Source organism: Vicia villosa, unplaced genomic scaffold (assembly GCF_029867415.1).
Source record: "Vicia villosa cultivar HV-30 ecotype Madison, WI unplaced genomic scaffold, Vvil1.0 ctg.000726F_1_1, whole genome shotgun sequence".
Lineage (NCBI taxonomy): Eukaryota > Viridiplantae > Streptophyta > Magnoliopsida > Fabales > Fabaceae > Vicia > Vicia villosa.
Window position 1 is genome coordinate 670,519 of NW_026705326.1, and position 24,267 is coordinate 694,785.

General features: G+C 37.3%; 1 protein-coding gene across 1 annotated transcript; it reads right to left on the reverse strand.

Annotated features, from left to right (window-relative positions):
- Positions 1-10,303: 10,303 nt before the first annotated feature.
- Positions 10,304-11,296, reverse strand: LOC131630724 (uncharacterized). Its single transcript, XM_058901477.1, has one exon. It carries the CDS (start codon positions 11,294-11,296, stop codon positions 10,304-10,306), a length of 993 nt encoding a protein of 330 aa, XP_058757460.1.
- Positions 11,297-24,267: the final 12,971 nt, after the last annotated feature.

Genomic DNA, 24,267 nt, shown 5'->3' on the forward strand with positions numbered 1-24,267 from the left:
TGAGCTCAAGATGAAAGCATATCTTGCTTATCCCTCGATTGGGAACCCTATTTATACCTCTAGAATGATGAACCGCAACATTAATGAAGTGACACTTGGAGTCCCTTAGTAATAGCAGCTATCGTAACCTCTGCCGCCCTCCATTTAAGAAACATAACGCCTGTAACGGCCTAAGCGTATCTTGAATCTGTAACCGTCATAGCCAACTAGGACAGCCGGCTACCAAGGTGGAGAGTGGTGAACTCCTCCGACTTGAGGGCTTGCCGAGTAAAGAAGATGTATCCGACCTACTCGACAATATGCTGCCAAACGGACCTCATTGCCATAGTCGCTTATATTCGCACTGACTTCCATGTAGGTTTAATATTTTTGGTATGTACTATGATAACTACTTTGATTATTGTGATTAAATATGTTCTGATTATGGATATGATTTTAGTTAATTTTACCAAATATCTTACTAAAATCAGGGGAGGTTCGGGCTGAGCTAAAAACCACAATCTACATGCTCATTTAGAATATACAGTGTTGGAAGAAAATAATACATTTTATGTTTTGGTATTTTAACAACTGAGATATTAGTCACGTACAGGGCCGGCCCAACACATCTCGAGGCCTAAGGCAAAATTTTAAATCAAAATTTTTTAATATAATAAAAATATTTTTTTTTAATTAATATATTTTAGATGTTTTAGAATGTGAAACTATTACATTATTATAATTAATCATTTAATATTATACTTGATACTAAAATTAACTAATCTAAATACTCTTCTTATTATTTAGAAAATCATAATTGAAAAACAATGTCAAAATTATAAAAAAAAATTAGATATTAAATCTCCTATTATATTGAAGAATTCAAAAATTTATTATTTATACTTATGATTTTTAAATTAACAAATTATATAACACACATGGTAAATAATAATAATAATTATATATTTTAAATAGGTATTATTATTATTTAATTGGTATATAAAATAATTTAAAAAGTAATTTTTTAAAAAATTTATTAGTAAAATCATATAAATATAAAATAAAAAAAATGAGGCCCTAGGCGGTAGCCTTGGTGGCCTACCCCTAGGGCCGGCCCTGGTCACGTATTACACATGTCAAAACCACTATTGTTATAAGATCATACAGTGATCAAGAAGTTTGTTAAGCTACATGATATGAAACCTGAAATTATATAAATGAACTATAATTACATGTCACCAACCATTTTCCAAATGATGTTATTATTGGCACCTTCCATTTTATTTAGTGTATAGGATTAAGCTTATATTTTGATCCGTTGAAGTTTGTATGTTTGAAATCATACTGCATAACATATTCATAATAAAATTCTATGTTTTGAACAATAACATATTCATTATCAAATTCTATGTTTTGAACAATAAAATACATTTACTCAGAAGATATCATGAGAAGATGTCATTATAGATATTCTAACATTATATTGAGTGAACATCAAATTAATTTATGTTTGTTATATGCCTTTCACAGATTTGCAATTGACTGAGAAAGAGAGAGAAAATTTAACACTTGTGGAAATTGAGAAACTGTTGTAAGCAAATAGAAGAAGTTTGAAGGAATATTTCGTCCGGAATGTCTTATCCAAAAACTTATGTCACAAGGGACATAGGCAATAGAATCATTTATAACAAACATGATTACAGTATTGATATTAAACGATAAAAATTACATGATTTATTTCGTTCACTTATAATTTACTTACTAACACCAACTAGTAAAATACTCGTGCGACCGCACGGGTAAATTTATTTGATACGATATAAATTATATTTAGATATATATCAAAATTTAAAATTAGCTATTAATTTTAAAATGAATAATAATTATATAAACTCAATTGTATTAAATAATCAAAATAATTAGGGTCATGCTAACATGTGCCCTAATGGCACATGTTAATATACTATAATTAGAAAAATTTATATGTAATAAAATCATGTTTAAAGTTTCAAAAATTTGAATACACGCATTCCAAGAGAATATTTCTAATTAAAGTATTATTAACATGTGCCCTTAGGACACATGTTAGCATTTTCCAAATAATTATTATTTAAAATAATATATACTGTGCGCTGATATTGATACCTAAAATAAAATTTTTTATTTGATACAATATAAAATCTATTTATACACATATGTAAATTTGAAATGAATTATTTGATTATAAAATTAAAAATAATTATCATGCAAAAAGGGCCTAGCACCCTCCCTCTTATCAAATAATAATAATAATAATAATAATAATAATAATAATAATAATAATAATAATAATAATAATAATAATAATAATAATAATAATGCAAAAAATGACCCACGAGATAAATAAATATAAAAAACAAAATTTTGATATTTTGAAATAAGGATTTTGTCTTTTAAATCAAGGCAAATTATTGATTAAAATAAAATAGAAATAATGATTCGTGGGATAAAAAAATTATTCGATGCTATATAAAATGTTTTTATAACAAATGCAAAATTTGAAATAATTTACTTAATTGTAAAATGAACAATAGTCATATAAATTTAATTGTATTATATAATTGATCTTACCTGATCAGGAGAATCGTCAAGGCGACAGAATCTGGCTTGAAGAGCAAGATGGGGGGTACCTGCAAGGTCCTCCGATGCTAAAGTCAGTAGCTATCAGAGAATGAAGGTTTAGAGAGTGAAGAATATGATACCTGACCCTCTAGTGAAAGAAGGTATTTATAGCCCCCAGCGCTGGGCCAAGGTTTCCTAATTGGGCCAAATCCAGTTGGAGGCCCACGTGCTAGGAAACTGCCAGAATACCCTTGTGCTAGGGCTGAGTCAGCAGGTGACCCACGTCCTGGATGAGCATGGCGCAGGATTCGGAAGAGGTTGACCGGATCCTTCGCTGTAGCGTGACGCGTGGTCTTCGTGCTTGGGCAATCCGTAACGGCTACCAAGTAAATGGGCCCAAATGCTTTGGGCCTGCTCGACTAGAAGGAAGAGCTGGGCCTGCTCAGCCCAGTCTAGAATAGGAGCCCCCCCAAGTCATTAGTCATGTGGGAGTGATGACTTTGACCAAGAGGCTGGCCGAGCACGAGTATGAACGTTCGTTGTCAACTGGGCTCTCCTCGGGTGCTTAGGTTAGCGGGGAGAGGTGATGCTGACGGGGGCACAAGACCAAAGAGGTGGTTGGCTCTAGTTCTTGGAGTCCGGCCGAGGAGGTGACTGTCCTTTTGGTTTCCACTTGACACGTTTTTGTTGCTTCTTGTCAGAGTTTGACTGACAGGTGGTGACTGTTGAGACTGCCATCATTGCAACGCCGTTTCGGAATAAGTACCGGCTGCGCCGTTTAGGTTTTCCAAGACACTTTATGACACTTGGCGCTTTCCCATGCTTAGAGCCGCCTTAGGGGTGCAGGCAATGATTGCGCCTCCTAGGCTGCCTAGGCCATCATGACACCCTTTGGCCTCCTTCCTCTATATAAAGAGCGAGAAGATCATTCATTTATCACTTAGCATTTTGAAAACTTCCAAGACTCGCTCACAGCTCTCTTCTTCGTCTCGTGCATCTCTCCTACGCTCTCTCAAGTAAGTTCCTCGTCTTCTCCTTTATGTTTATTTAAGATTTATGTTCTAGTTTGAGTGTAGCGAGCAGGATTTAAGAGTACAGCGAGCAAGGCTGATGAGTGTGCCGAGTAGATTTAGGAAATTGTTATTCCTTCATATGCGTTTGCTGAGTGAAACATGAATAGGCCGAGCAAGGACAGTTGAATGAGATATCCATCCTTTGAATTAGAAGAGGAGAGTTTAAATGCGACAAGCAAAAGAGGTTGCGTGCCTCAATTAGGGTATGTGTTTGCCGACCATCGTTGGGGGTGGTCACCTTATCTCGCGAGCACCTTTTTCTAATGTAGTTCGATGGTAGTTGTTCGGATCTGATGGACCTAGGAGGGTGTGTCGTGGATGTTGGTCGTAGGCAGGAGTCTTTCCTCGTCCTCTCTCCTCGCCCTTTCACTTGACTTGCGGTGGAAGGGTGGATTTGACAAGTCGAATTCACTGTTTCCTCTGCTTTTCAGGTAAATGGCTGACGAAAACAAGGATGACGTCGTCTTCGACATATTCGACGGGGACGAAGCTATTGGTTGCTCGCAGGATGAGGGAGTTCCAATCATTGAGACCTCCCCGAGGGAGCTTGAGGAATGGGTGGCCGTCGCTCCGAGGACGACCGCGTCGCACTTCTCGACGCATCCTAAGGAGGCCTTTAATGTCCTCGAAGATCTTGATCCGAACGAGGAGCCTTCCTGGGGTGCCTTTGTGCCCAAGTCTCATCAGAGGATCTGCTCGCAATTCCCTGGTCCTCGCTTCGCTATGTATGAGTTCGTCTTCAAGGAGGTCGGGCTCAGGCTCCCTTTCACGCATCTACAGCGGAGCGTTTTCGGGTGGTTGCGTTTGTGTCCGTCCCAGCTCCACCCTAACGCCTTTGCGTTTCTAAGGGCCTTTGAAATCGTGTGCGGATTTTTGGAGGTCGAGGCAACTCTGCCCCTATTTTTCAGAGTGTTTCATCTGCAGAGGTTGCGTGATTCGGATGGCAAATGGAGTTGGGTGTCCTTCAAGCAGCCGAAGAAGCTGTTCGCCATTTACCAGGACTCCATTAAGCATTTCAAGGGTCGATACTTTATGGTTAAGCCTCTCACTCCTGAGGCAGAGGATCATTTGTTTGAAATCCGAGAGTATACTCAGGACGGAGTGAAAAAGGTGGGTCCAGCTGCTCGGTTCCCGTTGGAGTGGCAATATGATCACTTCGAGCATGGGACTGACTACTATATTTTCCGAGATGAGGATCTTAACGAGCATGACACGGCGGGGTATCAACGGCTTGCCTCCTTCGTAGATGGGTTTAGGCCGGCGGTATGCACCTACCCCAACGGGGATCCTTTTTTCGACGAGGACGGGGGTCCCATGCTGGAGCCTCGATATATCAATACCAAAGCTATCCTCGGGTGCGGGGGTTACGGGGATGCGATGATCTTGCTTGGTGAGGAAATTATTTCATGTTTGAATAACACCTCTCCGGTACTAACTCCTTTTGTTTTGCAGGGCAAATGGCCGACTTGCATGACAAAGTCGTGAAGATGAGAGCAAAGAACAAAGCGGCTACCAAGGTGGCCGTGAAGCGGACACGGGTCGAGGAAGTCAAGGCGGCTGCTGCGGGCGCTTGTGATGGTGGCTCCCTTTGGTCGGTTGGGACGACTTCGGGTGAAAACAAAAGAACGAAGAGACTCCAGAAGTTCGTCCTCTCATCAACGACAACACCTCTGATGACGACATAGTGCTGCTCTCTTGCACTTTGCACAGGGGACTCTTCTCGAAGAAGAATGTGCTGCTCCAGCGCGAGGAGGTTAGGCACATAGTCAGGCGGGACAGGGTGTCTCGGGACAAGGACTTGTCTGAGGATCTCGAGGGGATGATGAGGGTGGCCGCCTTGGCCTTGGCCCTCAATGCTCAAAGGGTCTGTCCTCAGAAGGATTACGATGCTCTGCAGACTAAATATGACAAGCTGGAGCACGAGTTTGAGAATTATAAGGACAAGTATGAGATCCAAAACGGCATTGTTGAAGACCTCTGCAAGGCGCAGGACAGAGTCAGGGCCTTGGAAGCCGAGGAGAAAAGGCTGCATGATCGGGTTTCCGAACTGGAGAAGTCTCACCTCCCTGCCGCCGAGGAAGATGAAAACGAGAAGGTTTTGGTGACTCGCTCTCAGCTTCTGGGTAAGGTGAGGGAGCTGGAGGTCGACTGCGTTGCTACCTTGGGGGTTGGATTCAGGGCCGCGGTGGATCAACTGAAAGTTCTCAACCCGTGCTTGGTGACGAAGGGAATTGGTCCTTACAACAAAGTCGTGGACGGGCGGATCGAATCAAATCCCGAGTTTGAGGACTGGGAGGACGAGCAGGATGTTCCGGGTGAAGACAACGGTGCCGAGGAGGAAGACATCGACGTTTGATCAGTTTCTTTTCCTTTTTTGGCCTGCGTGCCGGTGCATTTGTGGCCTTCGTGCCGAAGTAGTTAGTTGGGCCATGCCCGGATAATTTTTTGGGGTCTGCGTGCCCTTAATCTTTGTAATATTTGGATATCTCCGGCCAGTTTGGTCGGTTTTTAATTCTATTTCGCATTTCATGCTTTGATTAAATGTTCATTTTTGTCGTTTATTTTTTGTGCTCGACCGAGGTTTATTGCCCGGGCGTGTGGTGTGCGGTTCGGTTGCGCAGAGCAGGTGTGCGCTATTAGCGGGCACGAGTCCGCGGTTGGGGCCAAGTGCTGGCGGCGTGAACGGTCCCATCGCGAGCTGGGGTTCTGCCGTGCAGGTACTGCTGCGGTGGGTCTAGTCGTAAGGCCCACCGTGTAGTTGGCCTTGCCTTCTGGTAGGGAGTTCCAACTGTTGCTGTCGTGGAGCAATCGCGTCTGTACCATGACGCGAGTCCATGTCCGGTTTCCCCTCGTGTTCCGTACGGGCGGCCGGGGGGTGTTAGGTCGTACCTAACTGTAATAGCGTCTGAGTTTTTCAACGTTCCAAGGCCGAGCAAGTTTTTCGCCGAGAAGGTTCTCGAGATAATAGGCGCCGTTTTCGGTTTTATCGTAAACTCGGTATGGGCCTTCCCAGTTCGGGGCTAGTTTGCCCTCGCGGGAGTCTTTCATGTTTCTGCGGAGCACTAGGGCACCAACTTCGAATTCGCGCTTGATAACTTTGGCGTTGTGGCGTAAAGCTATCTGTTGTTTCAACTTTGCTTCTCGGAGGGAAGACTCTGCTCGGATTTCCTCAACCATGTCGAGTTCTTCCCTCATAGCTTTGTCGTTGAGCTCTTCCTCGAGAGGCGACTCGGTCCGACGAGATGGCTCTCGGATTTCCACTGGGATCACGGCTTCGGTGCCGTAAGTTAACCTGAACGGTGTTTCGCCTGTGCTTGAATGGGGGGTCGTCCTGTACGCCAAAAGTACACTGTGTAGTTCTTCGACCCAAGCTTTCTTTGCCTCGCCCAGCCTCCTCTTCAGTCCTCGGAGAATTACCCGGTTGGCAGCTTCAGCTTGCCCATTCGTTTGGGGGTGTTCGACCGAAGTGAAGTGCTGTTTCGTCCCGAGTTTGGCTACGAACTCTTGGAACTTTCTGTCGGTGAATTGGGTGCCGTTGTCGGTTATAATCGCCTGCGGCACCCCGAACCGAGTGAGTATGTTCCGTTTATAAAAACGGAGTACGTTTTGGGACGTGATCTTGGCGAGTGCTTCGGCTTCTATCCATTTGATGAAATAGTCGACGGCGACTACCAGGTATTTATTTTGGTATGAACCGACCGGGAAGGGTCCAAGGAGGTCCATTTCCCATGTGGAGAAGGGCCAGGGTGAGGATAAAGATTTAAGCTCGTTCGGGGGAGCTAAGTGCATGTCGGTGTGGCGCTGACATTTCTCGCGAGTGACCGGCCGCCGAGGTGTTGACCGCTAATCCCCTCGTGGAGCTCTTGGAGAATCTCGAGCGCTTGCGAGGCGTCGACACATTTGAGGAGAGGAATGGAGAAACCTCGTCGGTATAGTTTGTTCTCGACGATGGTGTACGAGCAGGCTCGTCTTTTGATTGCTGAAGCCTCTTTTACGTCGGTTGGGAGTTCGTCTTTTGTGAGAAAGTTGTACACCGGGGTCATCCAGCAGTTGTCGTCGCTGATGGCGAGCACAGGTAGGGGTTGCGCCTTTCTTTCTTGTGCTCGCGAGTTTGGATAAGACGTCGGCTCGTGAGTTGTGTTCTCGGGGGATATGCTATACTTCTGCCTTAGCGAATTTTTTCATCTTATCTTTGACGAGCGTGAGGTACTCGGCAAGCACGTCGTTCTTGGCTTGGTAGTCGCCGCTGATCTGGGATGCAACGAGTTAGGAGTCGGTGTAAATCTTAACCTCCCGAGCGCCTACATCCTCTGCGAGTCGTAGGCCTTCCAGGAGAGCTTCGTACTCGGCCTGGTTGTTCGATGTGTTGAAAGAGAGAACCAAGGAAACCTCGATGATGAGTCCCTCGTCGTTTTCCAAGATAATGCCGGCCCCGCTTCCCGAGATGCTTGAGGCGCCATCTACGTAGATGGTCCATTTATTCTCAGCGAGGGCCGGGGAGTTGGCGATCGAGGTCATTTCAGCTACGAAATCTGCTAGCGCTTGAGCCTTCAGTGCCCTCCTGCTTTCGTATTGTATGTCGAACTCAGAAAGCTCGAGGGACCACCTTAGCATTCTCCAGGCCATGTCTTGTCGGCTGAGGAGTCGCTTGATAGGTTGATCTGTTCGAACGACGATGGTATGGGCGAGGAAGTAGTATCTCAACTTTCTGGCTGCTGTCACTAGGGCCAGGGCGACTTTCTCGATCTGCTGGTATCGCACCTCGGGTCCTTGTAGGGCTTTGCTGGTTAAGTATACGGGTTTCTGCCCGTCTTCAATCTCTCGGATCAAAGTTGCGCTGACTGCCTCGTTTGAGACGGCCAGGTAAAGATATAAGGGCTCGTTGTCATCGGGTCGAGAGAGGACGGGTGGTTTGGAGAGCACTTGTTTGAGGTGGGATAGTGCTTGCTCGCATTCCTCGGACCATTCGAAGGTCTCTTCTTTTCGTAATAACTTAAAGAATGGAAGAGCGTGTTGGGCGGATTTGGCGACGAAACGGGATAGTGTCGTGAGCATCCCGTTTAAGACTTGGATGGATTTTTTATTATTAGGAGTGGGGAGTTCCGAGAATGCTCGGCATTTATCCGGGTTGGCTTCTATTCCTCGTTCGGTCAAATAGAAACCGAGGAATTTGCCTGCTCGGACGCCGAAGGTGCATTTTTCCAGGTTGAAGCGCATCTTGCAGGATCTTGCCTGCTCGAATACCCGCTCGAGATGGGTGGTGTGATCGGAGTCTTCTCGAGATTTGACGATCATGTCGTCTATGTATACCTCGAGAGTATCGCCGATCTCTCCTCGGAATACCTTGTTCATCATCCATTGGTAAGTGGCTCCGGCGTTTTTGAGTCCGAAGGGCATTACGTTGTAGTAATAGTTGCCCGACTCGGTCATAAACGCCGTGCACTGTTTGTCGCTCCTCGCCAAGGGGATCTGGTTGTAACCTGAATAAGCATCCATAAAAGACAATAATTTATAGCCGGCCGAGTTGTCGACCAGCCTATCAATGTTAGGTAACGGATAAGCATCTTTGGGGCATGCCCGGTTAACATCAGTATAATCAACGCACATTCTCCATTTTCCATTAGATTTCTTAACTAGTACAACGTTTGAGAGCCAAGTTGAATATTTGGCCTCGGAAATAAAATTTGCCTCTAAGAGGTCTTTTACAGCTTTCTCGACAGCCTCCGCTTTCTCGGGAGACTGCCGACGCCTACGTTGAACTACTGCCTTCGCGGCTGGATCAATGGAGAGATGGTGGCAGGCGACCTCAGGGTCGAGTCCGGGCATTTTCGCTGCGTTCCAAGCGAACAGGCCGGCGTTGGCTTGAAGGCAAGCCACGAGCTACTTTCTCGGTAGGTCTGGGATGCCCTTACCGATCTTCACCGCTTTGTCGGGGTTGTCGCCCAGCAGGACAAGCTCGAAGTCCCCGTCCGGGACAGGTCGGACGGGGTGAGCTGCCTTTGGTCGCGCCTCTTCGCCTTTCTTCAGCTCTTCTTCTGTAAAGCGTGCGTCAAGGTCGACTGAGCTGACGTTGGTCGTTTGATGTTGATCTTCGCGAGGATGCTTGTCTTCGGCCCTTGGCTTCTTGTTGGAGCTGGATGGGGGAGCGATCAGTTGCAGCCCCTTCACGGAGGCGTCGAAGATTCTTTTGGCGGCTTCAATGTCGGCGTTGATGGTGGCCACTCGTCCTGTTCTCGTGTAGAATTTCATCTTCAGGTGCACAGTCGAGGGCACGGCGGTGAGCTCTGCCAGAGTGGGGCGCCCGATAATGCAGTCGATCACCAAGAATCTGGTTTTGACTTGTCTAGAGGCTTCCCCTTCCCCGAAGGTGATTATAAGCTCGACGTAACCCCAAGGTTTGGTTGTGGCTCCGTTGAAGCCTTGGAGGTCAGAACCCACATAAGGAGTGGGGTGTGAGTCGTCCAGCTGGAGTGTCCGGAAGAGGTGAGAGTACATGATGTCGACCGAGCTGCCTTCGTCGACTAGGACTCGTCGGACGTCAAAGTTTGCCATTCTAGCCCGAACGAGTAGGGGAATTGTGGCGTTCGGGGCTCCGCTGGGCAGCTCTTCCAAGTAGAAGGTGATTGACTCTGATTTTCCTCTGAACTTCCTTAGAGTAGGGCGAGGTCTGCGTTGGCGTTGAGCAACTCATCGAACTTTCTCTTCACTGAGCTGATGGTGAGAGAACCGGGATCCCTGCCATTTGAGACGACCACGGCGGTCGAGAATCTTTCCCACTCGCTAAATGCGGTAGTTATTCCGACCGAAGGCATGAAGTCTTCAGGACGGGTGACGGACAGGGCTATTTGCAGAGGCCTGTTATCTGGTGAGTTGCCCTCGTCAGAGTTTCGTTGGTCGTCCCTCTGGGAAGCTTCCCCTTTCTTAGTGTATTTCGAAAGGCGTCCTTCCTTGATCAGTGTCTCAATGGCATCCTTAAGATGAATGCATTCCTCGGTTAGATGCCCGTGACTCTTGTGGTACTTGCAGTACTTGGATTTGTCAGTTCCTGGCCTTGTAGGGTTTGACTTCGGGGGCCTGATGCTGGAATTCTTGAAGTCGGTGCTTTTGCATTCGGCCAAGATTTTCTCCCGTGAAGCATTCAGAGGGGTGTAGTCGTTGAAGCGACCAGCTGGTCCTCGGCGCTCTTTGGCCTCGTGGGACCTGTCATCTTTCCTTTTTTCATGTCCCCGTCTTGAACCTGAGTTTTCGTAGTTCGAACTACGAGCGGCATCATTGCCTCGCGAGGCTTTGATGGCAGCAGCCTCTCCTTCTTCGAAAGCGATGAAGGCTTGATCTTTGTGGAGGAGGGCGTTAATGGTGTGCACCTTCTCGATTTTGATGGCCTTCTTGAAATCACTTCCGGGGAGAAGCCCTCGCTCCAGGAGGTACCTCTTCATGTAATCGGTTGTCTGTACTTGGACGGCTTCTTTATTGAACTTGTCGTGGTAGTCTCGGAGAGGTTCATTGGTTCCTTGGATTACTGCTTCGAGGTTCGCCTCTGATTTCGGTTGTCGACGTGATGCTGTGAAATGGCTCAGAAAGAGCTCTTTGAGCTCGGTCCATGAATGGATGGAGTTGGGAGGAAGGTTCCTGTACCATGTCATCGCTCCTTTCCTGAGGGTGGTCGGAAAGATGCGGCATTTGATGGATCCCCGGACGACGTGATAGTCCATGACAACTTCGATGCTCCGAATATGGTCATCGGGATCAGTGGTTCCATCGTATTGGTCCAAGACGGGTGGTTTTTCCATCCCTCGTGGAAGACGGACTCTCCGGATATTCTTGGATAAGGGACTGCGGAAATCTTCCTCGTCGCTTGGTCCTGGAGAGGTCGAGTGTCTGCCTCGCTTGGGCTTAGGCTGTGTTTTGCCCGAATTTTTGCGGTTGTCCTTTGGAGGAGAATGCTCGCGGGGTTTCAACACAGCCTTGGAGGGGCCTTGGCGGTCCTGCTCGGGTGAGAGGCTCCTAGCTTCAGTGGTTTCAGGTCTCTGATTTTTCCTGCTCTTTCGGGGTGGAGAGCGGGAATATGACCTCTGGCGACGGTTCCTCCTGGGCGGCGAGCGGGAAGAGGACGGGGAGGACGGGAAGCGTCTGCGATGTCTCTTCGGTGGTGAGCGCGAGGAGGAGTAGGAACGCGATCGATAATGCCTCCGCGGGGGGGAACGATATCGTCGCTTCCTTTCCAGCTCGTGGATGCGGTCACCCTAAAGGCGGATGAGACGGTTGGTCTTCTGCAGTTCTTTGAGTAGGAGGATGGCTGTGGGGTCCGCGTCCTCGGGAATGTTGACCTGCTCCTCTTGGTCGTCTTCATGATGAACCCTTCGCCTGTCGGAGGTATGGGTGAACGAGGAGGCAACATGTCCGTCCCTGGCGTCAGTTTCGTTCATGTTCTGGGCCCCCTCTGGTCCATTCTGGGGTTGAGACTGCTCGTCTTCCCCGTTCTGAACATGTCCCTCGGGTGGAACTTGTTCGACGTTCTGAATTTGTTGAAGGCTCTGGATTTGCTGCCTCCTGGGTTGTGAGGTCTCATGCCTCGGCCTCCTCTGTATGGCAGAGGTATGATGCTGTCCTTCCCGCCGATGACGATTTGTCCCCTCGCGGACGGAATCCTCGATCAGCTGTTGCACTTGGAAGGGATCAAGGTTTGGGATGTTGTTGTTGTTGTCAGCCATGACGATTGTGAATGGATTAGATTTGATCTTTGTTTGTTAAAGAAGGGGGAGCAAGATTCCCACAGACGGCGCCAGTGATCTTACCTGATCAGGAGAATCGTCAAGGCGACAGAATTTGGCTTGAAGAGCAAGATGGGGGGGTACCTGAAAGGTCCTCCGATGCTAAAGTCAGTAGCTATCAGAGAATGAAGGTTTAGAGAGTGAAGAATATGATACCTGACCCTCTAGTGAAAGAGGGTATTTATAGCCCCCAGCGCTGGGCCAAGGTTTTCTAATTGGGCCAAATCCAGTTGGAGGCCCACGTGCTAGGAAACTGCCAGAACACCCTTGTGCTAGGGCTGAGTCAGCAGGTGACCCACGTCCTGGATGAGCGTGGCGCAGGATTCGGAAGAGGTTGACCGGATCCTTCGCTGTAGCGTGACGCGTGGTCTTCGTGCTTGGGTAATCCGTAACGGCTACCAAGTAAATGGCCCAAACGCTTTGGGCCTGCTCGGCTAGAAGGAAGAGCTGGGCCTGCTCGGCCCAGTCCAGAATAATAATTATTAAAAAAAAGGAATTGTGAGATGAAAAAAATTAATATTTAAAAATAAGGATTTTGTCTCTCAAACTAAGACAATGGTTGATTAAAATAAAATAGATATTGTGTAGATAGTGACACGTGAGATAAATAAATTTTTAATTTTATTAAAATAAAAAAATAGATTATTAGTGTTTTTTAGTGATAATAATTAAATAGAGAAAAAAATTAAAATGAAAATGAGAAAGTGTGGGAAAAACCGAAAAAGAAATGTGAGAGAGAAATTTGAAATTTGAATAAAGAGAGTGAATAAATGTATGTAATATTTAATTGTGATTTAATTGCTGAAATTTGAAAAGTGAATGCCACATGTCATGTTGTAATGAGAGATGAGAATGAATAAAAAGTAAGCATTATTTTACTTAATTACTAAAATGTCATTTTCTTAGTGGAAATAATTTGTTATGAAAAGGCAATTTAGAAAGTTCATGCAATTGAATTGTTATAGATAGATAAAATCATACAAGTTGTGAACAATCAACGAGGATGAGTATTTTTTTACATGGTTATGGAGGGACTGGAAAAACTTTCATGTGAAGACTATCAAGTGCATTTAGTTTGCAAAAAAGTTTTACTTATTGTTTCTTCGAGTGGGATAACTTCATTGTTATTATCACATGAAGGACAACACACTCAAATTTCAAAATTCATGTGCGAACAACACTTGAAAACTCTACTTACAATATTGAAAAAAATTGTGAACATGGAGAGTTATTGGTACAAACATGAAGGTGAGAAAAATATACGAGAATCAGATAACTTTTGATTTTCTAGAATCAGTAGCTTCTTAATCTGACCAAAATTATATTCTAAGTTAGAATAAGCAGCAACGAAATAATTTAAAGTGCAAAAGAAATAAGTAAATCTCACACAGAAATTATCCTGGTTCCTCTATAATGAGAGTAGCTTAATCCCCTTATCACACAAGAGCTTTTCACTATAATCAGAACTTGATTACAACTTGCTTAAACACACCAGATTAAGACTTCCTGCTCAATGACACATGAAAGATACTTTCTTGCCTAAACACACCCGTCCAGGACTTCCTTTCTCAATTAACCTAAAAGAGACTTCATTGCTCAATCTAACCAGAAAGAGACTTCCTTGATCAAACACACTATTTGAGACTTTTACAAATTCTAAACATACTGATTAAAATTACAACAAAATGTACCTGATATACAATTAGAGGTACAAAGAATACAACACAAGCAAAGATCTTGTTACTTAAGATTTCTTGTATATACAACTGGAAGAAATTCTCAAGTATATGTATAATTCAAAAACTATGTATGATTTATGTGTGCATCAATATTCTCAATTATGATGTAAAAAATCTTAAACAATACTAAACTTTAATTGAACTTGATTTAAGTTTATAATCAATTTAACTTAATACGATAGTTGTAACGCCCCATACTGCTTTCGGGATGATCTCGCTCGCACGTGTCTTTTCAGCATGCTTTGACCTCACTCGCACGCTTTCCGAGAAACTTCCCAGAAGGTCACCTATCCTAGAATCCCAGAATTGCTCCAAGTCAAGCACGCCTAACTATGAAGTTCTTATTGAAGAGGCTATCGAAAAGAAGATGTATCTTGTTGGTATAGGTAGTACCCATCAATCCTTATAAGCTTTCCTTCAACCATGCAGTCCCATACCTGCACGTAGAGCTGTCAAAATGGGCCGAAGCCCATGGGCCGGCCCATCAGGCCCAAAAATAATTAGGGCTTGGGCCTTATTTTTCGAGCCCATTTACATCCGGGCCTTTTTAAGCCCAGCCCTAAAAAATATGGGCCGGCCCGTATGGGCCATGGGTAGCCCGCGAGCCCGAAAAAATTAAATTTTTTAGGGTTAATACCTATTTTCCCCCCTGCCATATAGGCGACATTTGAAAAACCCCCCTGCAAAAAAAAAAGTTGCAAGAATTTCCCTAACATTTCAAGATTCTCTCATTTTAAACCTTCGTCAGATCCAGTCAGCAAAAAAGCTGATGTGGCATGTACTTTTTTTATTTTATTTATTTGTTAATTTTAAATGCCACATGTACTAAATCTTATTTTTATTTTTGTTTAATATAAGAAAACATGTTAAAAATATGTTGGAGGTGGGAGTTGAACTCACACCCTTCCACTTACAGTGTGCAACGCCTGGCCACTAGACTGGATGATTCAAGTTGTTACATGTTTACATTTAATTGTTCTTATAGTATCAACTAAATATTTGCATTTAATTACTAATTATATACAACTATATATATATATATATATATATATATATATATATATATATATATATATATATATACTATATTTACGTATAATATATAATAATAATATATTACGCTAAATAATAATAATATATATATATATATATATAATAATATATATACTATATATATATATATATATATATATATATATATATATATATAAATAATAAATATTTACTATATATATAATAAATAATAATATTTACTATATTTTATGTTTTATATATATATAAAATAAATAATAATATTTACGTTTTATATACTATATATATATATATAAAATAAATAATAATATTTACGGTTATATATATTTACATTATAAAGTAATATATTAGTTAATAGTTAATATTTAAATTAATAATTATTAGTTAATAGTTAACGTTATTAATACATATTTAGTTAAATTACAAAACCAACTGTAGCTATTTAAATAAATTAAAAATAAACTAAACTAATTATATTAATACATATTAACTAATTATAATTTTAAAAAAAATATTGTTGCAAAAAAAATATTGTTGTAAATATAAAACGTAAAATATAGTATGTAAAACATATAAATTATAATATATAAACCATAGTATTAAAAAATCTATAGTAAATACTATATAAAATATATATTAAAAAAGTTACATTAAATAGTATTTAATTAGTTGTATATAATTATTAATTAAATGCAAATATTTAGTTGTACACTATAAGAATAGTTAAACGCAACTAAGTTACAACTTGAAGCTCTCAGCCTAGTGGTTAGGCGCTGCACTAATATGGAAATGGGTGTGGGTTCAACTCCCAGCTCCAACATATTTTCATGTATTAACCAAAAATAACAATAATATTAAGTACATGTGGCATTTAAATTAAAAAATAAATAAAATAAAAAGCTACGTGGATATCCACATCATTAAAAAAAATAAAAAATAAAAGGGTTAATACCTATTTTACCCCCTGCCATATGGGGCGTAGTTGAAAAACCCCCCTGCCTGGCAATTTTTTTTAATTCTTTTTATTATTTTTAATGACGTGGTTGGGCTTAGGTGGCATTTTTATTATTTTTTATTTATTTTAATTCCACATGGCATTTTTATTATTATTTTATTGTTTGGTTTTTAGTTAATATAAGAAAACATGTTAAAATTTTGTTGGAGGTGGGAGTTGAACCCACTCCTTGCAACTTCAAAGTGGAGCGCCTGGCCACTAGGCTAGAAGCTCTAAGTTGTTATTTGTTTGCATTTAATTATTGTTATAGTATCCAACTAATTATTTGCATTTAATTGATAATTATATACAACTAATTATATACTATTTACTATAACTTTTTTAAAATATATTTTATATACTATTTAGTATAGATTTTTTAATACTATGTTTTATAGTATCCAACTAATAAAGTTAAACATATACTATTTACTATATATTTTATAATATTTATTTTACTTTAAAAATAAATTGAAATAAATATTATTATCACGGGTCTTCACTTACGTAATTGAAAATTGAAAATAAATATAACGTTATTAATTAACAACTATATCATGGGTCTTCACATAAAATAACGTTATATAAAATAACGTTCTATATATTAATATTAATTTAAAATTGAAAATAAATATAACGTTATTAATTAACATAAAATAATATTAATTAATAACGTTAATAGTAAATTAAATTAAATTAAATTAAATATAAATTGTTTAAATTATATTAATTAACATAAATATAACGTTAATAGTAAAATAATATTAAATAAATTAAATAAAAATAAATTAAATTAAACATAAACGTTAAATTAGATTAAACTAATATTAATTAGAAAATATAAAATAAATTAAATTAATATAAAAAATATTAATTAATAACGTTGATAGTAAAATAAATTAAATTAAATTAAATATAAATTAAACTAAATTAATATAAATATAATTAGTTTATATTTTATAATTTAGTTAACTTTAATAGTAAAACAAATATTAATTATTATTTTGTAATTTAACTAATATTAATTAAATATTAAATTTGTTTTACTAATAATGAGTTTAGATAAATATAAAATATAAATCTGTTACTATTAACGTTAATTTGTTTTACTAATAATATTTGTTTTACTGTTACTATTAATTTGTTTTACTAATAATAATATTTGTTTTACTGTAACTATTAATTTGTTTTACTAATAATTAATAGTTTGTTATTATTAGTTTGGAGATATGGTTGCTTTACTATAGGTTGATATGGTTGTTTTATAAAATAATAATTAATATTTGTTTTACTATTCAAGTTAACTAAATTATAAAATATAAACTAATAATATTTATATTAATTTAGTTTAATTTAGTTTATATTTTATAATTTAATTATTGACAGTAAAATAAATATTAATTATTAATTTATAATTTATAATTTAATTAATATTAATTAACTGATAAATATTAACTAATAACTATTAATTATTTACTAATAATATTTATATTAATTAATTATGAAAACATTAATTATTAGTGCTAATAATGTTAATATTAACTATTATAATTTAGCTAAGGCATTTCAATAACAAAAACTAACATGCAGCCTAGTGGTAATGGTGTTGGTCATGTATGCTTTATGACCAATTTTTTGAGCATTCATATTAAACATTCCTAAAACCAAACAATAAAATAATAATAAAAATGCCACGTGGAATTAAAATAAATAAAAAATAATAAAAATGCCACCTAAGCCCAACCACGTCATTAAAAATAAGAAAAAGAATTAAAAAACAATTGCCACATCAGATTTTTTAGTGAGGTGGCGTGATAAAGGTTCAAATGCAAACTTTTGAAATTTTATGAGGCATGTTTTGAAACTTTTTTTTTGGCAGGGGGGTTTTTCAACTACGCCCCATATGGCAGGGGGTAAAATAGGTATTAACCCAAAATAAAAAAAAATAATACATGCCATGTCACCTTTTTTTGGTGACTGGATCTGACGAAGGTTTAAAATGAGAGAATCTTGAAATGTTAGGGAAATTCTTGCAACTTTTTTTTTGCAGGGGGGTTTTTCAAATGTCGCCTATATGGCAGGGGGGAAAATAGGTATTAACCCAATTTTTTAATATAACTAGAAATTATCCTTTCCTAATTCATAAAGGTATGCTATAAACAATTTGCGTATTATGTATTTTAATTTGTTTTTGGTATTACAAAGGTATAAATATCAAATAAAAGTTGATGGTTTGACTTAATTTCAAACTAAAAGGTTTCATCATAATATAATTATGTAGATAGTATAGAAAAGACACCATGATATATTCTAATTAAAAATAAGGTTGAAATGAGATTTAAAAAGTTATGATGTAATTTTTATGGTAGGATAGAGTTAATACAAATCATATATATAACAATTTGCTATAAAATAATATCCTATCAATCTAATTATAATTGTTATAAAATTTTATAACAGTTTATTGTTATGATTGTTATAAAATTATAATTGTCATGAATATTTATATCTTAAAATTTGTTGGAACAAGTTATTTAATTTTGTGTGCAAAATTAAATATAATTTAAGATGTATTTTGAAATTGAAATTAAGTTAATATGTTATTTTACATTTTAATTGTAACTTATATAGATTATTTAGAAATCGTAATTTTAGATATGAAAATTAATATATATATATATATATATATATATATATATATATAAGTATTGTTGCATGCAATTGTATGGTTATTAGAAAAATAAGGAGAAAATTTTATTTAATTAGAAATAGGCCCGTTTAGGGCCGAGGCCCATTTAGGGCCGGGTAGCCCGCAGCCCAGACAAGGCTGGGCTTGGGTAGTAAAAATGGAGCCCATTTAAAAATGGGTTTTTTGGGCCCGGCCCTGAAAAGCCCGAGGCCCGCATGGACCGACCCGTTTAGGGTCGGGTAGCCCATTTTGACAGCTCTACCTGCACGGCCTCAGGATCCCTCTCATTCCGATGTAGCGACCACTCCTTGCCATATTCAGCCTCGAGTGTTACATGTTGTGCAACCACCCCTCGCATTCTTCGGCCTCAGGTGTTACAATAGTAACCCTCTTCAAAAACAAACAAAAAAACAAACCATTAACAATATCACCCGTACATAACAAAGTACAACAGAAATATACAAACATTCTTACCTTAATCATTTTAGAATGATGTTCTTTCAACAAATATAGAGGATGATATAAAAATGACAATAATGAGACAAAACAACAATAATACTAATCACCCGCATCAAGAGGTAGATTAAGATCTTCCCTTACATCAGCTAGAGTGTATGTTGAATAACCCATTTCATTGAGAATATATGTATACATAATACTAACAGGGTGATGCAAAATTAAACTTTTATAAATATGAAATTATGAACAATTGTTGTATGTTCAGTTAGATTTAATTTTGTCCTAAGTGATTAAATTGAACAAATTTAACAAACTGAAGATAAGAAAAGGAACCTAGATTCAAAAGCTTCACTGCATCAACCAATTATAACAATAACAAAAATCAACAAAAACCTGCATAGAATCGAACCTTGAGCTTCAATTAGATCTTCTCTAAGCCGTAAAATCAATAAGGTTTGAAATAACTAACAAGCACACCAATGATGGAATTCATCAGGTTTAGATTTTTGAATGTCCATATCCATGTTTGCTGAAGTATCATCTCCAATGATGTCTTCGTCTGAATCATCATCTTCGTCTTCATCACCAATTCACAGCCTAGCATGACATCAAAAGGTTCAACATCAATTCAAGGGAAGTATCTAATTGTTACTCAAGACATGTAAAATCAAAGAGAAATGTGTATCGACCGAAATGATAAATAAACAAATTTCCAATGAATATCATTTTGTCCCATGTAAAGAAATTAACAGAAAGTTGTTTGCATGAAAATCAACAACTTACACGATGTTGATTCAGTTCACATATAGAACATTTCCATCTAATTAAAGATTTAATACAAGTTGTGTTTCTTTTTGGCTGGGAATTAATGTAAAGACCTAAATACTGAGAAGAATGGAAGAAGGTAAGCTAGAATGCAGACAAGAACGAGAGAAGGTAAGCTAAGATGGCACAAATTATAATAAGATCGTAAAATTAAATCCTTAATACTAGTAACCCAATAAACAGTGTTCAATCCCAGGATCATTACTTTTTAACAAGGGAGATGTCAGCTAGATGCGTAGGTGCAATTAGACGCATAGGCTACACGAGGGAATTGAGGTTAGGATAAATAAGGGAGAGAATTCTGGTAGTATGGTGCAGACAAATTTGTTTAAAATTATGTTGACAGAGGAGTTACTCTTGTTGTAAATTTTAATTATATTTCAAAAGTTTTAAGTAAGTTTATTTTTACTTTTTAAGTGACAAATATTTTGAAAAGAAAATTATTATTATTATTTAATTTATTTATGATTTATAATAATATTTAATTTGGTTAATGATTATTTTATTATAATAATGACTTGACTTAGTCAAAGTCACTAAATATATTTTTCTCTCTTTCTTATATAAACGCCTATTCTTCTTTTGGACAAAAAAAAAGGAAACAAATAACGTGAATGGCAGATATTTCCTTTCTTCTGGTCACATCTTCCAGTTATTTACAAGATGATTTCTTGTTGTTCTGTTGCCTCATAATCTCATTGAGAATCTGGGAAGAACCTGTTGAATCCTGGGGGATTTGCGTTTATGAGGCGGATAAATCCTTAAGGACAGTGTATTTACATGCCTCAGGTTTATGTAATGGTTTATTATTTTGCAGGTTCAATGGTTCTTATTCTGAGAAGAGATATTGAGTTATAGTGGAGGTCAAATTTCTACAACAATCTTAAGGATTTATTCTATCGCCAAAAACTTGAAAACATTTAGAGATGTAACATCAAAGATTTTTTTTTTTGGTTGATGTCCCACCATTTCAGGTTTTGTCCTTTCTAACTCTTATATTAATTATTTATTTTTAAATATTTTGCTGTTGATTGAAGTATATGATTGTAATTTTAAAAGTTTTGTTGTAGTTGATAACTAGTATTGCAAACGGTAAGAATATTAATTTTTCATGTTTTAAATTTTTTAATGAAATATAAAACTCATGTATGGTTCACTAAATCATTGATGATATTCACTTACTAAGAGATTGAGAATATTTAAAGGTGATGATTATTAACATGTAAAATGATATTGTGAGAAATCTCTTTAATTTCTAGGCATGAAAAGATCTCAAAAATAAAATACTAATTAGAAATTTTTACTATATATTATATAATGATAATGACCTTTTCCTTTTGTTTTCGTTTGGATGATTTTTCTTTAACGTTTTTTTTTTCAACTTATAAAATACGTTAACATTTGATATTCATTCATAATTATTATATAATCAAAACCAATTTAATTGATATCATTATTATTGGTATATTATTAATATCAATTTTGTTGACAAAATATTTCTCTACATATTATGGTATAAGAAATGGGTGTATTTAATTGTGGTAGTAAATTTAATTTGTGTAAGTTAGTGTTAATTGTTTTTTCCTTCATAATGTGACAATTGATATACGTTTTCTTATCTTTTATGGCTTTTATTAGATTTAAGTTTTGTTATAATAGAAGTAACTGATTTTTTTTAATATAATAATGATTAGTAGTCAATATTAATCGGCATTTATATAATTATTAAATTTGTTAATAACTTTAATCAAAATAAAACATGTCCACTAGTTTTTTCTCTCTTTATAGTTAATCTTTGGTCTTATGATATAGTTATATTGAAATTAATGAAACCTAAAATAAACTCTCCGATAGAAGAGAAATAATTGACGATGTATAATATTGATTTTTTTTTTTTGGTGTTGAGATATTTGAGAAAATTATATTAAATTGTTCTTAACGCACACGTTAATGATCTTGAAAATCATGCATATATAATGTTACTTATAAAATGTTTTTTTTATTAATTGTGTATTATTGAAATATTTTTGTTATAACATAAATTTTTGTGAGAATAAAATAGATTAATATTTTTTTTAATTTGCCAAAGTATACTTTTATTGTGGGGGCATGCAATAGTTATATTATGAGGTTTTAATTTAATATATGCGTACATGTATGAATAGTAATATTTAGAATATTTTATTTAGTTTTAAAATAGTATATTTTATTAAAAATCATGAAGTAGTTTTAGATACACATGATTTTAGGGGTGTTCAAAACCAAACCAACATAATAGAAAATCGCAAACCAAACCAAACCAAACCGAAACCGCAAAAAATCGCATTTGGTTTGGATTAGTTTGGGTCATTTTTTAACAAAACCGCATGGTTCGGTTCGGTTTGCGGTTTGTATTTTGTAAACCGAACCAAACTGAATCAAACCGCATTATGTTACAACCTAAATTTTACTTAACTCACATCCAACACAAGCTTAAACCTATTATACATTAGCCTTATGATTACGAACAATTTTCTCATCATTACGCATATAATTTCAGTCCCGATCTTCTCAAATCTCTAATAACATTATTGCACATTCTTTGTCACATCCATCTCTCATCTTCTTCTACAATCTCTACTCTCTTATATTCTTTCTTTTTCACCTTCTCATTTTTATGTAAATGTTCTGTATTTCAGTTTTGTTTTTATCGCACATCTTTTTCTCTAATCTCTTAACACTTCTTTTTTTCTTTTTCACCTTCACTAGTCTCTTCTATTTTTTGTTTCATTATAATAATTTTAATATTATTTTATGTTTAATATTCGACTTTTGTCTAATTTAATTTTTACATATTAAATGGAAAATTATTGTCAAAATATGACGAGTTTTGTTGCTATTTGATAGTGTATGAATGTCTAAATACAAAATATGTGGTCGTTTATATGTGTATGTATGGCTCTAAAATATTTGTAGAAAACCGAACCAACCGAACCGAACCAAACCGCTTTAGTTTGGTTTGGTTTGGTTCGGTTTTTTTTCAAAAGCCAATCGAACCAAACTAAACCGCACTATTTTTTCTCTTGCGGTTCGGATGATTTTTTTCGTCAAAACTGCCCAAATCGCACCGCGAACACCCCTACATGATTTGATGAGAGATCAAGTGAAATAGAAATGAGATTATTTATATTTGATAGAACTATGAAATATTTGAGATATCATAAATTATTATATATGATATTTGTCATTATTTTAGCATAATATGATATTGCTTAATAAAGTTGATTATATGAGAATAAATATATTTATATGAATTTAATTGTTTACTTTTTATTGAATTAGTGTGTAATTTATTTTTCATTTTTATTGAGTTAATGTGTAATGAAGGAGTATACTTGTGGTTTGACTGGTCAAAAATAAAAGTTGACTAATGATCGTTTCTAGTGTGTGTGAAAAAAGAAAATTATATATTGAAAGGTTAGTGTTTTATTTATTTAATGAGGAATGTGAAAATATTTTATGGTGACATAAAAATATATAAAAAGAGAATGTGAATTACAATATTATTTTGAGTTGATGGATCACTGTATTAAATTAATACAATGATAATTAAATATTATTCCAATAAAAATAAATATTTTTTTTTAATCTGATGACAAGTTGTCGCTCGAAAGCAGACCTGTAAAATAAATATTTAAATAATAGAATGTATTTATTATTATTGATAGTGATGTCGCTTAATTATCATATAAGCAGACCTGTATAAATCTATTGTGGAAATCAGAATACTTTTATAAACTTGAGTAAGTATATGCGATTGATTGACTTAGAGACGTCTTAGTCAATATTTATTAATGGGAGAAAATATGTGTCTTCCTAAATTGTGTAAAGTAGCTACTAAAATATGAGATCATGATGATCTTGGTCAATACTATGAAAAAACCCATGGGAAGAAACTGATTTGTGACGCATCGAGGAGAATTGGACTTAGCCAATTGAAACTAATAAGTGACGGGAACCCAACCTTTATGATTGGAGATCCCATGAAAAAGGTTCATATGGGTAAGAACAAGTCACTTGTTAGTTCTGCTAGCACAAAAAATTATTTGATTAATTTTTGTTTGCG